At 34.0% G+C, this 14,832-nt stretch overlaps 1 protein-coding gene across 1 annotated transcript; it reads right to left on the reverse strand.

Moving 5' to 3' along the window:
• Positions 1-5,648: 5,648 nt before the first annotated feature.
• On the reverse strand, positions 5,649-6,625 carry CPXCR1 (CPX chromosome region candidate 1). The gene is made up of 2 exons (XM_021692820.1): positions 6,312-6,625; positions 5,649-6,264 (listed from the first exon to the last, which is right to left on the reverse strand). Exons 1-2 carry the CDS (start codon positions 6,623-6,625, stop codon positions 5,649-5,651), a joined length of 930 nt encoding a protein of 309 aa, XP_021548495.1.
• Positions 6,626-14,832: the final 8,207 nt, after the last annotated feature.

Raw genomic sequence — 14,832 nt, forward strand, 5'->3', positions numbered from 1 at the left:
ACATGACCCTGAGATCAAGAGTCACATGTTCTACCAACTGAGCCAGCCAGGTGCCCTGATATAATTACCTTTTAAGAAAAAGAATTTTGAAATACTGTTAGCAGTACAACTATAGTTTCACATTTATATACATTGCATGCACTTTATGCTATTGATGCAATGATATTTTAAATTATAACACCTTTATTGAGAAATGAATATTGGTTACAATAAAACATTCTGAATAACTGTCTAAAAGGATATACTTCCCAATACTTAGTAAAGACAAAAATACCATGCAGTATGAAAGATATTAGCATAATATTTCAAACTTTGGTATTAATTTTGAAACTCTGATTTTCTCTACTCTATTAATTAGGCTTCCTTTTTAAAAGATTTTATTCACTTATTTGACAGAGAGAGACAGCGAGAGAGGGAACACAAGCAGGGGGAGTGGGATTAGGAGAAGCAAGCTTCCTGCCCAGCAGGGAGCCTGATGTGGGGCTCAATTCCAGGACCCTGGGATCATGACCTGAGCTGAAGACAGACACTTAATGACTGAGCCACCTAGGTGCCTCTATTAATTAGGTTTCTTATTAAATAATACAAATCTCTTCCTTGCTCTGTTTTTGTTATTGTTCTTATTCTGACTGCCAGATACCTCTAGAAATTACTAAGAAAGTTTGTGTATAGTCGTCAGACTATCCAGATAAAAATAATGTTTTCTAATATTTAATTTAGTGAGGGCTGTCATATTTATATTCTATAAGCATAGATTTATAAGTAGTAACAGATATATAACTTATTTCATTCATAGAAGTAGTTTCTGGTGAAGATTAGAATGGTAAATTCCTAAATTATCCCAATGCTTCTTTCATTAAGCTGTGTTTATTCACACACTCATACAAACAGTTTATTCCAGTTAATGTTAAGCTTTCAACAAAGTTGTGCTTTGATTCTACTGAATAAATAAAAGTTGTCACTTAGTTAAAAAATAGCAAAATTTGGTTAGCAAGGACTTTATTCACCCAGTTTTCTGTCACATATCAAGAACTGTTTATTTTATCCTGCTTCAAAGCTATAAGGTTAGCCAACCACATTTTCATCGATACTGACAAAAGACACAAGACTCCTGGGTCAGAGACAAAGCACTATTAGTTATATCAGAGCAGGCAGAATAAGCTTTATATTTGCACTGTATCCCCTTGTCTCCCAAGTCACATAGGGGTGATACCAGGTAGCACAGATAGATATTGTGCACACAGTGAGTTTACGTCATAAGTGAGAAACTTCAAGTTAGGAAACTCCCAAACTCAAAGGAGGATTGCTTGCAAATTTATCCATCCTTTGATTTTGAGGGAGACATTATGTTTATCACCCTGGATAGGAAAGAAATCTAATCTATCCTCTGCTCTGGAGGGAGATGCTATTTCTAACTTCCAACGTTGTTCGCTATATACCTATGTGTGAAAAATTATGAAGAAAAGCCATAAATGCCTCTTCACAAGACATAGACATAGAGCCTATGTTCTCTAAACAAACAAATAATAATAATAATAATTTTAAAAAAACACCCATTAGCTACCATAAGCTAAGTGAACCCAGAAAAGTTTGTGATTTACACATTTAAACCATGAGCCAAAAAGCCCTATTTGTTCAGCCCAGATAACCAGAATATAGTAAGAACCAAAGAGTTAATTATTCTTTATCAAATATATAGATAATTCTAACTATTATTTTATTGTACAATAAATACCTTATTTTTCTTAGCTGGTTATTAGATGCAATAAATTATAGATAATTATTACCCAAGTTTTCTGTTTATAAAATTGTTTAAGAAGAGTTAGCATCATAATAGTCAAACTTTATCAAATTTGTAAGCTGATTTTAATATAATGATTTAATGAATAAAATGAAAGATTTTTATTTCAAATTGACAATTGAACAAATAACTGCTGTCCACATTTTATTTTAATATATGATTTATTGCATACATGAAAATTGAATAATAAAAGTCTGCTTAACATTGAAATCAGTGTAATTAAATATGAATGACTTCAGTGCTGGATTCTTAGTGTATAAATCTACAGTTTGGGGGCTTTCATCTCCAAACTATGATGCAAGAACAAATCCCAAATCAGACATCTGGAAAACCTATACTTTCAGCCTATTTATTTCTACTGTGTGAGTCATCTCAGATTCTAGGGCAAAAAAAGTGGTATTACACACTAAATATGCCCACTGAAAGGTGAATAAAATAAAATATTATTTGAGAATTCACTTTTGTTATAATTTTAGAAGATTCTTTAGAATATTTTTCATGCTTTCAATTTAACTTTTAAAATGTCTTGCATAAATTAAAATTATTCCCATACATTTGATTCACTTTGATTCTTTCAAAGTCCTAGGATTGTTATATTTAATATGTCTAAAACATAACTTACAAGAAAATATCCAACACATTGATAAAAGATAAATAATAAGGGGCAAATAGAAAACTTTGTTTTAAGACACACTTTTGAAATACAATATGAGAATATAATCTTTAAAAAATTTAAGAACTTTCAAATAATAAAAGGCTGTTATCTTCAGAGTTCTATAAGCTTATTTATTCTAAAATTGTATTCTACTCTGTGTTGACTATATAATTTGCTGGTCTTGGTGATGTTAATGTAATCTATTATTATAGATGCTAGTTACTTTGTATATATGAAGTAAAGGTATTATCCTATACATATATTTTAAAATACAATGTTTTGTAAAGGAATTCAAAAATTACTAATATAATCGTTGTTGTCACACACTGAAATAAAATTCTCAGACACCAATCTGAGTGGCTGTGCAGGGCTGCCTCTGCAAGGGAGAGTAGCAGCAGCTGAATCCTGCACATAGCTTTTATTTTGTTTTTTTATCAGAAAAGCAAGGACAGATGTATCAAAGCATGGGGAAGGAATACAAAGAGATGGCAATTATCTTGAAGGCGGAAAGCAGGCCTGCACCTTCCCCTGAGAGTGGGCATGCAGAGAGGCAGTCATGGGATAAGGGGGGAACAGGATGTTTGTGCTAGCAATCACTGGAGGCAGGAAGGGGAGTTGAGGGTTACTTTCTTTCATAGCTCCTAAATCTATGCCCTGCCCCAGGAGATGATGGGATCATGTTTGTACCAGGCTATAGCTTTCAATAACCTGAGAACAGGAATGCTGCTGATGTTTCAGCTGCTTCCACAGTAACCCCTTAGGGTTTACAATACATTTTCTAAGAATAACTCTGCAATCATAAAGGAAGAAAATGCATGTTTGGCCTTGTATCTTTGAGGAAAGTCAAGTACACCTGTGAGATATTGAATGAGTTTATACGTTTTAAAAATAGAAAACTCAATCTTTATAAACATTAAACTGTATTCCTTTATCTTTTTCTAGGTAAAAGTTTGCCTTCCCTCTCTACAGAAATTGAGAATATCTTTCAAGTGTCTGTTAGAAAAGGATGTATCTAGGATTTTTTACATTCTTCTGATTTTACTACTCTGACTTAATTTGATTTTCATTTGTCATTTCTAAAATTTTAGCTCAATATATACCTTTGTATTTATGACAAAATATAAGTAATATCCAATTTGACTACTCTGTTCTGCACTTAAATCATATTTTCAAAATTTATGGAGGTTTACCAGCTAAAATGTGAATTCTATAGATTATAACAATGACAGTGATAAAAGCTGCTTTTCTGACTAAAATTATTTTTAATCCAACTGCTATTTTTACTTTACTCTCAGAAAAAAAGAAAATTTTTTTCTATTTTATTTTTATTGATATCTACCTGATGGCTTATATCTTTTTTTTTAAAAAGACTTTATATATTTGTCAGAGAGAGCATAAGCAGGGAGAGGGGCAGGCAGAGAGAAAAGCAGGCTCTCCGCTTAGTGGGGAGTCCAACACTGGGCTCAGTGGGATCATGACCTGAGCCAAAGGCAGGTATTTAACCAACTGAGCCACCCAGGTGTCCCCTGATGGCTTATATCTTTGTAAAACTATATTTTGTATCTCATTTACTTAAATGAGATAAAAAATAAATAAAATGTTATTTTAAAAATGGAAAAATATTTGATTTAGTTGCCTGAATTTTCTTAATTAGTTTAATTGTCCACATTAATTCATTGCTGACATTGAGTAACTGTAACTGGAAGTAGCAAATTTACCTGCAGATGAAAATATTTGATGAGTCTTAGATATAGGCTAAATACCCTCTGCTTTATGAGAGTTTAGAATTTCTGTAATATAGTATATCTATGGATTAAATAAATTCTATATATTATTTCATACATATATACTTATTAAATAAGATGTAATATACAACAAGCCTCTAAGTAAATTAAATTCCAGCTATATTATCTTATTATAGAATAATAACAATATGCACTTACTAAATAGGAAAGTAATTTAATTTCCTAGAAACTCTTTATATTGGGGCACCTGGGTGGCTCAGTCGTTAAGCGTCTGCCTTCAGTTCAGGTCGTGATCCCGGGGTCCTGGGATTGAGCCCCGCATCGGGCTTCCTGCTCAGCAGGAAGCCTGCTTCTCCCTCTCCCACTCCCCCTGCTGGTGTCCCCTCTCTCGCTGTGTCTCTCTCTGTCAAATAAATAAATAAAATCTTTAAAAAAAGAAAAAAAAGAAACTCTATGCATTTAATTTTACCATAAAAATTCACACATGTAAAATTATTGTGAAGATTAATACATGCAAAGCTCCTAGCATAGTCACACATAATGGGTGAACAATAACTATAAGTTGGATTAGAGCTCTAGTTATGGTGTCTATATTTAATCCTTATGACTATACAGATCAAAGGAAATAAGAGGTAGAGAAGTTTGAGCTGCAAATAGCAAAATAGTAAACTCCTTAAATATGTGTGGGCATTTGTCCATGTACATATAAGGTGAATGTTAAATTTGGGTGGTGATAGTAGGCAATGGTGAAGAAGCTCTCTGAGAAAACAATAATTACAGTTGTATGCTACCATTTTAATATTTGCTCAGTTCTATCTCAAATTATTTTACTTTTATTATATTACTTCCTTTTCATGAGTTTAATTTTTATTTTGAATTTAAACATAGCATATTTATAATAGTTGAAACTTTTTTTTAGGCACAGGAATTTTTATCCAGTTGTAAGCATACAATGCAACTTGCAATGTCTTTAAAATGATTTTTATTCAATTATGAAAAACATTTCAGATATTAAATTGAGCAAAGTCTCTAGAAACTGCTGGTAGGACTTTGTGTAGCCTGCCAATATATGTTTGTTATCATTGTCAGGATCCTGTGAACTTGGAATCTGATCATAGTAACAATATTCTTATCTACAAAGATGGATGTTAAAAAAGTGCAAAAAAGTGCAAGCATTGTCTTTTTTCAATTGCTGACTCAATACAGATCAGGGCCTTGATATTTTAATGATCTGTTTGTAATAGCACAGTGTAACGGAGGTTTTCTTATGAGTTGTTCCTCTTTCTCTAAGATGTTTCTTTCTGATATATCCTATTATCTTTCTGATATATCCATTCTGCAACTCCATCTAACACTATAAATTATATTCATGATTTTTTTTCAATTTGGTAGTCAAGTTATGAATATTTAAAAGTTAAATTTTAAAATGAATTCATCCCAATTGGACTTAATTCCCATGAAAGCTGCAGGAATGTTGTCTAAATTCAACAAAATTGTTGAAACTACTCCCACAAATGGGACATAAATATTTCCAACCATCATCGGTGCTTATGATCACAACCCTCATGCTATGGTGAGATCTCAAATGATCCTCAAAAGCTTTTCTATTAAGTGTGTTTTGAATTTGGGACCATGGGATATAGAACACAGGCCTCACAAAAATATGGAAGCCATCTTTCCCTTTAGCACAGGTTGATTTGTGAAATTTTCCTGATGCCATTCTTTCAATGAGGTGATGGTAGTAGTATACCCTTAAAGGTCTTCCAAATATTATGGCTCTCTCCCCATGGGTTAGGACATTTGGACAAGGAAGAAATGCTGTATATTTTAGCTTTACCCACATGGTATTTTGACAACCTGCAGCCTGAGAGAAATGTCTCCCACACAGCAGGCGGAGAATCATTCTCTTTACTTCATGATTGTTAATGAATGGGATTCTCCACAAAATTGAGAGTTGGAGAGGAATTTTGTAATTTATGGTGCTATTATAGAAATCACTTGTTTTCACCCCCACTTTCCCTGAGTGGAATCTTGTTCTGTTAGTTAAAGGATTGTTGTTATTGCTTTTTCTAGTGAGATACTCAGATAGGTAATTCTCTCTAGCCCTGACATGAGAAAGATCCATTTTCTAGGAATAAGGATCTGAATTAGAAGGGATTCTTCTTTTAAATGCTCTTGTTGAAGATCTTTTTGGGTCTTCTCAACTTCAAACTCATTGTCCTCTACTGCTTGACAAACAACATGCCCCTGGGAGGTCGGTATGTCTAGCTCCCTGTTCACTGGGTTGCTTTCCACATGAGTGATAATATTAGAATCAGCAAATGAAGGCTTGATATCTGTACTACATTCATGTGGAACTTCATTTTCTAAATTTTTGAGATCATTTTCAGCGGCATCACTTCCTTCTTTAGTAGGAGAAGTCATCCTGGGTTCTATTTATGAGAAAAAAAAAAACAAAGATCCATTAAACTGAAAAATGTTCCATTTCATAAAAAGACAGTTCTTTAGTCCTGAAAATAGCATGGATGTGTTATTCCTAAACTTTCTCAGCTTTATATATAGTTTATCACATCTTTAATATCAAAGTCACAGATCCACAAAATAAAATAGAGAAAAATAAAAACTGAGAGTAAATATGACTCCTATTAAATAAGTGTTCTCATTACTTAGCTTTAGAACGTGTATAAACCTGGGGTAACATAAAATTTCATCTGGCTAATATAAGAATACATTCTATGCACTAGAGCACATATAGTTCCCAATGGGAGGTGCAGTTGTTCTCTTTTGGATGATAAATAAAATAAAATTTTCATTTAATAAGATAGATATGAATTACTGACCTGAGATTTTAAGATGAGGCTAAAGTAGGAGGCAGTTTTTTTTTAATGAGTATATACGTGTAAAAGAGAATTAAAACCTATGTGAAAATGAAATGGTTAAATTTCTATGAAGAGCAAGCTATTCTTCCCTTGGAATTTTTCTTCGTCTTATTATTTTATCTGTTCATTTTAAGCAATATCTATACAAAGGGCAACAACTATGAATTATGTAAGAGGGGAAGGCAGAGAAAGTAAGAGAGTAGGAAGCTGAATAGTGAAGTCTAACCCAAGTAATTTATTAAAATATGACTTAAATTTACTATTTCCTGCTCATTCCCATTGTCTCAGGACTAATCAAGCTGATAATTAGATCATGTTTGCTTTACTGCTGATATCTGGTTTCCCTGATTCAAACTCTTGGCTCATACCTCTACTCTTAACTTTTTCTTTAATATATGTCACCTACCTGCTCAAACACCTTTAGCACATACTAATTATCACAGCCTATTCTCAATATATTATATATTAAATATGTTTCATTCTTCTGTATGAGGAGACTTGGGACAATGTAAGTTGGAAAATTTCTTTTTCTTAAAATTTTATTTATTTAATTTATTTGAGAGAGAGAAAGTGAGTGTGACCCAGTGGGGGGGGGGGGGGGCAAAGGGGATGGAGACTGACAAGCAGACTCCGTGCTGAGTATTCATACCCATCCATGCCCATCCTGTGGCAGGGCTTGATCTCCCTACCTGGAGATCATGACCTGAAGCAAAATCAAGAGTCAGAGGTGTAACCAACTGAGCCACCCAGGAGCCCCTGGAAATTTTCTTTAGAATAGGAAGATAGGGATGTCTGGGTGGCTTAGTCAGTTAAGCATCAGACTCTTGGTTTGGGCTGAGGTCATGATCTCAGGGTCATGGGATTGAGGTCTGCATTGGGTTCCACATTCAGTGGGGGTTTGTTTGGGATTCTCTATATCCTTCTCCCTCTGCCCCTCCCCATGCCCAGGCTCCTCTTTCTCTCTCTAAAGTAAATAAATAAATATTCTTTTTTTCTTTTTTTATTTAAATTCAATTAGCCAACATATAGTGCATCATTAGTTTCAGATGTAGTGTTCAATAATCCATCAGTTTTATATAACACCCAGTACTCATCACATCATGTGCCCTCCTTAAAATAAATAAATATTTTTAAAAAGAATAGAAAAATAGGTAAGAGCATTTTCATTGAAGGTAGTGGTAGGGAAAAGCAAATACAAGTGGATTGAAAACAAATCTGGAGGAAATTAAGAATTAAAAAACATGGCTTCCATTCATTTTAATGTCTAGCTTTTAATTTGCTCTGTCTAGCTACCTTAAGGATAATTTAGGAATAGGTCAGCTGAATTTAAAGATGTAAAGTTGTGTGTGAGGTGTTTATGCTGGTCTTATGGGGGTGGGGCTGACTGCTGATTCTCAAGAGGACTTGCTTTAGTGGAGATACACCTGCAGGGCACAGAGGCTTGGCATAAGTGGGCCCAGCCTCCACTGGGTAGTACTTTTTTGCTCACACAAGTCTACTGATCATAGAGTGCTGCAAAGCTTCAGCTTCTTAATATACCCAGTACTATCATGAACAGGAATACAACAGGCTTTCCTAACAATCACACAAAAAATCAGTGACTCAGACAAAATGACAAGAGAGAGGAATTCATCCCAAAAGAAAGAAGAAGTTGTGGCCAAGGATTTAATCAATATAGATACAAGTAAGATGTCTGAACCAGATTTTAAAACAATAATCATAAGGATACTATTTGGGTGTGAGAAAAGCAAAGAAGACTGTAGAGAATCCGTAAATGCAGAGATAAAATAACTAAAAACTAATCAGACTGAAATGAAAGTTTATAACTAGGAGGCAAAATCAAATGGATGAAATGGCAATGAAGATGGATGGAGCAGAGGAGCAAATAAGTGATATAGAAGATAAAATTATGGAAAATAGTGAAGTTGAAAAAAAGATAGGAAAAAGGTACTGTGTAATGAATGTAGACTTAAGGAACTCAGTGACTCTTTAAAGTGTAATAATGATTGTATCATAGGAATCTCAGAAGAGGAAGAGAAAGAAAAAGGAGCAAAAGGTTTATTTGAGCAAATTATAGCTGAAAACTTCCCAAATCTGGGGAAGGAAACAGACATCGAAATTCAAGAAGCATAGAGAACTCCCATTAAATTCAAACAAAAGCTGGCCATCAGAAGACATATCATAGTCAAATTCACAAAATAAAAGGACAAGGAAAGAATCCTGAAAGCAGAAAGGGGAAAAATAAAGCCCTTAACCTACAAGGGAAGTCAGGTCCAGCTCACAGCAGATCTGTGCACAGAAACTTGACAGGAAGAATAAAGTGGCATGATATATTCAACATCCTGAATGGAAAAAATATGCAGCCAAAAATAATTCATTCAACAAGGCTGTCATTCACAATAGAAGGAGAGATAAAGAGTTTCCCAGACAAACAAACTAAAAGAGTTCATGACCACTAAACAAGCTCAGCAAGAAATTTTAAGGGGGACTCTTACATTGGCAATAAATTCATAACTTTCAATAATCACTCTGAATGTAAATGGACTAAATGCTCCAATCAAAAGACATAGAGTATCAGGATAGATTTAAAAAAAAAAAAAGATCCATTTATATGCTGTCTACAAGAGACTCATTTTAGACCTAAAGACACCTGCAGATTGAAAGTGAGTGGATGGAGGGTCATCTATCATGCTAATGGACATGAAAAGAAAGCCAGAGTAGACATACTTATATCAGACAAAATATATTTTAAAACAAAGACTGTAACAAGTGCTGAAGAAGAGCACTGCGTTATAATTAAGGGTCTATCCATCAAGAAGATCTAATAATTATAAATATTTTTGTTCCCAACTTGGGAGCACACAAAGACATAGGTGAAATATTACCAAACATAAACTCATTGATAATAATACAATAATAGTAGGGGACTTTAACACCCCACTTACAGCAATGGACAGATCATCTAAACAGAAAATCAACAAGGAAACAATGGCTTTGAATGATACACTGGATTAGATGGACATAACATATATATTCAAAACATTTAATCATAAAGCAGTAGAATACACATTCTTTTCAAGTGCACATGTAACATTTTCCAGAAAAGATCACATACTAGGTCACAAATCAGGCCTCAATTGGTACAAAAAGATTGAAATCATACCATGCATATTTTCAGACCACAATGCTATGAAATTTGAAGTTAACCAAAAGAAAAAATTGAAAAACCCCCAAATACGTGGAGGTTGAAGAACATCCTACTAAAGAATGAATGGGTTACTTCCGATTCAGGGAAGAAATCAGAAAGGGAGACAAACCATGAGAGACTCTTGACTTTGGGAAACAAACAGGGTTGCAGAAGGGAGGAAGTTGGGGGTATGGGCTAACTAGGTGAGGACCATCAAAGAAGGCACGTAATCTGATGAGCACTGAGTGTTACGCAACTAATGAATCATTGAACACTACATCAAATCTATTGATGTATTATATGTTGGCTAATTGAACTTAATAAAAAAAGAATGAATGGGTTAACTAGGAAGTTAAAAAAGGAAAAAAAAATACATGGAAGCAAATGAAAAAGAAAACACGACAGTCCAAAACCCTTGGGATGCAGCAAAGGCTGTCATAAGAAGGAAGTATGTAGCAATACAAGATTACCTAAGAAGCAAGAAAGGTCTCAAATACACAGCCTAACTTCACACCTAAAGGAGCTAGAGAGGGAAAAGCAAATAAAGCCTAAAACCAGCAGCAGAAGGGAAATAATAAAGATTTAAGCAGAAATGAATGATAGACACACATAAAAACAGTGGAACAGGTCAAAAAAACAAAGATCTGGTTCTTTGAAAGACTGAATACAGTTGAAAAACCCTAGCCAGACTTATCAAAAAGTAAAGAGAGGACCAAAAGAAGTAAAATCACAAATGAAAGAGGAGAAATCACAACTAATACCACAGAAATACAAAAAATTAAAAGTAATGTTGTAATGTATGGCGATTAACATAACATAATAAAATAAAATTAAAAAAGAATATTATGAAAAATTATATATCAACAGACTGGAAAATCTGGAAGAAATGGACAAATTCCTAGAAACTTACAAACTACCAAAACTGAAACATGGAATAATAATCATTTGAACAGACCCAAAGCCAGCAGTGAAATTGAATCGGTAATCAAAAATCTCCAAACAAGCAAAAGTCCAGGGCCAGAGGGCTTCCCAGGAGAATTCTATGAAACATTTAAAGAAGAGATAATACCTATCCTTCTCAAATGTCCAAAAAATAGAAATGGAAGGAAAACTTCCAAATTCATTCTTCGAAGCCATCATTATCTTGATTCCAAAGCCAGACAAAGACCCCACTAAAAAGGAGAATTACAGGCCAATATCCCTGATGAACATGGATACAAAACTTCTCAACAAGATACTAACAAATCAAAACCAACAGTACTTTAAAAGATTTATTCACCATGGTTAAGTGGGATTTATTCCTTGCCTGCAGGGGTGGTTCAAATTTACACATCAAACAACATGTACACCACATTAATAAAAGGAAGGATAAGAACCATATGATCAGCTCAATAGATGCATAAAAAGCATTTGACAAAATACAGCATCCATTCTTAATAAAAACCCTCAACAAAGTTGGTATACGTGGAACATACATCAACATCATAAAAGCCATATAGGAAAGACCCACAGCTAATATCATTCTCAATGGCAAAAAACTGAAAGCCTTTCCCCTATGGTCAGGAACAAGAGAGGGATGTACTCACACCATTAATATTTAATATAGTACCAAAATTCTTAACCTGTGGCTATCAGACAACAAAAATAAATAAAAGGCATCCAAATCTGCAAGGACAAAGTTGAACTTTCACTATTTGTAGAAGATATGATACTCTATGTAGAAAACCCAAAAACTCCACCAAAAAATTGCTAGAACCAACACATGAATTTAGCAAAGTCACAGGATACAAAATCAATGTAAAAATCTGTTGCATTTCTATACACCAATAATAAAGCAGCAGAAAGAGAAATCAAGGTATTGATCCCATTTACAATTGCACCCAAAACAGTAAGATACCTAGGAATAAACATAAACAAAGATGTAAAAAATCTGTACTCTGAAAACTATAGAATACCGATTAAAGAAATGGAAGAGGACACAAAGAAATGGGGAAAATAATTCCATGCTCATGGATTGGAAGAACAAACATTGTTAAAATGACTATATTACCCAAAGCAATCTACACATTTAATGCAATCCCTATCAAAATACCACCAGCACTTTTCACAGAACTAGAACAAACAATCCTAAAATTTGTATGGAAACACAAAAGATCCCAAATAGCCAAAGCAACCCTGAAAAGGAAAGCAAAGCTGGAAGCATCACAATTCTGGACTTCAAACTATATTACAAAGTTGCAGTCATCAAGACAGTATGGCACTGGCACAAAAACAGACACATAGATTAATGGAACAAAGAATAAAGAACCCAGAAATGGACTCACAACTATATGATCAACTAATCTTTAACAAAGCAGGAAAGAATTTCCAATGGAAAAAAGACATTCTCTTCAACAAATGGTGTTGAGAAAACTGGACAGCAACATGCAGAAGAATGAAACGGGACCACTTCCTTACACCATATACAAAACTAAATTCAAAGTGGATGAAAGACCTAAGTGTGAGATAAGAAACCATCAAAATTCTGAAGGAGAACACATGCAGCAAGGTTTTTGACCTTGGCCTTGGCAACTTCTTACTATACACATCGTCAGAGGCAAGGGAAATGAAACAAAAACAAAAATGAACTGTTAGGACTTCATCAGGATAAAAATCTTTTTCATAGTGAAGGAAACAACCCTCCTGTGCTGTTGGTGGGAATACAAACTGGTGGAGCCACTCTGCTAAACAGTATGGAGGTTCCTCAAAAAGTTAAAAGAAGAACTACCCTAAGATCAAGCAATTGCACCACTAAGTATTTAGCAAATGGATACAAAAATACTGATTTGAAGGGATATGTGCACCCTGATGTTTATAGTAGCATTATCAACAACAGCTAAATTATGGAGATGGCCTAAATGTCCGGCAACAAAGAGTGGATAACTTAGTTGTTGTATATATATATAATGGACTATTACTCAGCCATAAAAAGAATGAAATCTTGCCATTTGGATGGAGCTAAAGAGTATTATGCTAAGCGAAATAAATCAGTCAGAAAAAGACAAATACAATATAATTTCACTCATAAGTGGAATTTAAGAAACAAAACAGATGAACATAGGGGAAAAAAAGAGAGGCAAACCATAAAACAGACTCTGAACTGTAGAGAACAACCTGAGAGTTGCTGGAGGAGAGGTGGGAGGGATCATTTAAATGGATGATGGTTATTAAGGAGGGCACTTGATGTGATGAGCACTGCCTGTTGTATGTAGTGATGAATCACTAAATCCCATACCTGAAACTAATATTCCACTGTGTGCTAACTACCTGAAAGTTAAATAAAAGATTGGAAGAAAATAGTAACATTGTTTTAAGATTTACTTTTTAAGTCTTCCTAACATTTAAATTTAGACATTACTCAAGACTTATTTCTCCATCTTCTAGTCTATTTTTCTTATTCTCCTCTTCAGTGTCAATACATCCCCCAAATTTCAAGGAGCATGTCCCTGCTGAGCTTAACAATTTGATTTGTTCAATTTTGTCAGAGAAGCCCTTTATCAATATATGTCACCATGAGCAGAGTTATAATCACGGTAAGGCAATAAAGTCTAGATTTTAAAGGATGTCTAAAATAACCAATTTGAAGTTACCAAATTTGAGGTTAATATGGCCACTTCTCAGTAAGACTGAGAACCAATAATTTGATGGGGACTGAAGTTACTGGTGGTCTTGATTTTGTCAGATGCACCCTGAAAAAAAATCAAGATAGTTTCATAAAACAGAGGGAAGCTATCGAGCTCCTATACTTATCTCCATGTAAAGTACATTTTCTGCTTTATTTCTTGGTAGGGTCTTCCACTTTTATATCCCAGGCTAAATATGAGATTCATTGTTTCCTTCCACATTTTGCACTGGCATTTTATATAAGATACATCCAGTGCATATACTCATATCTATCACAGATATTTATCCTATTAGACAATATTAAAATGGGTTTGTCAATAGAATATAAATTATATCTGAAGGCTTGTTGTCCTCTGCAAAGGAGTCACATCAGAAATTTATGTATTTAGGGCCACTATTGTTTATTTCAAAAAATAAATCCTCATTGAGATTGCACATGAAACACATGGGGTATTCTATTCAACATCTTAATCTTTATTTTTTAATGTCTGTATTTATGTGTGGATATAGCCAAGAGTCATATGTCTTCTTGTTTTATCATTTACTAATAATTTAGCCAAATATGTATTCCTTTAAGCAATATGATAATATAGCCTTCTAATCTCTATTCCTGTTCTCTGTTCTTTGAATTTTTTTTACTCATCTAGAGCATTTATATATAATACATGGTAATAGATATATATTTACTGAAAGCAAAATTTCAGTTTATTAGAACACCAAATTTTTTATATTTTACAAAGATAAAGGTAGGGGCATATGGGTGGCTTAGTTGGTTAAGTGTCTGCCTTCAGCTCAGGTCATGATCTCAGCGTCCTAAGATTGAGCCCTGAGTAGAGCTCCCTGATCAGTAGGGAGTCTGCTTTTCCCTCTGCCCCTCCCCCATCATGTTCTCTCTCAAATAA

This window comes from Neomonachus schauinslandi, chromosome X (genome assembly GCF_002201575.2).
Source record: "Neomonachus schauinslandi chromosome X, ASM220157v2, whole genome shotgun sequence".
NCBI classification, from domain to species: domain Eukaryota; kingdom Metazoa; phylum Chordata; class Mammalia; order Carnivora; family Phocidae; genus Neomonachus; species Neomonachus schauinslandi.

Excerpts from the sequence above, each read along its gene's own strand:
- CPXCR1 (XM_021692820.1), bottom strand. The coding sequence starts at position 6,625 with ATGACTTCTCCTACTAAAGAAGGAAGTGATGCCGCTGAAAATGATCTC. Across the intron at positions 6,265-6,311 it reads AGAAAATGGATCTTTCTCAT|CAATAACAACAATCCTTTAA; the intron begins GTCAGGGCTAGA and ends CACTAGAAAAAG.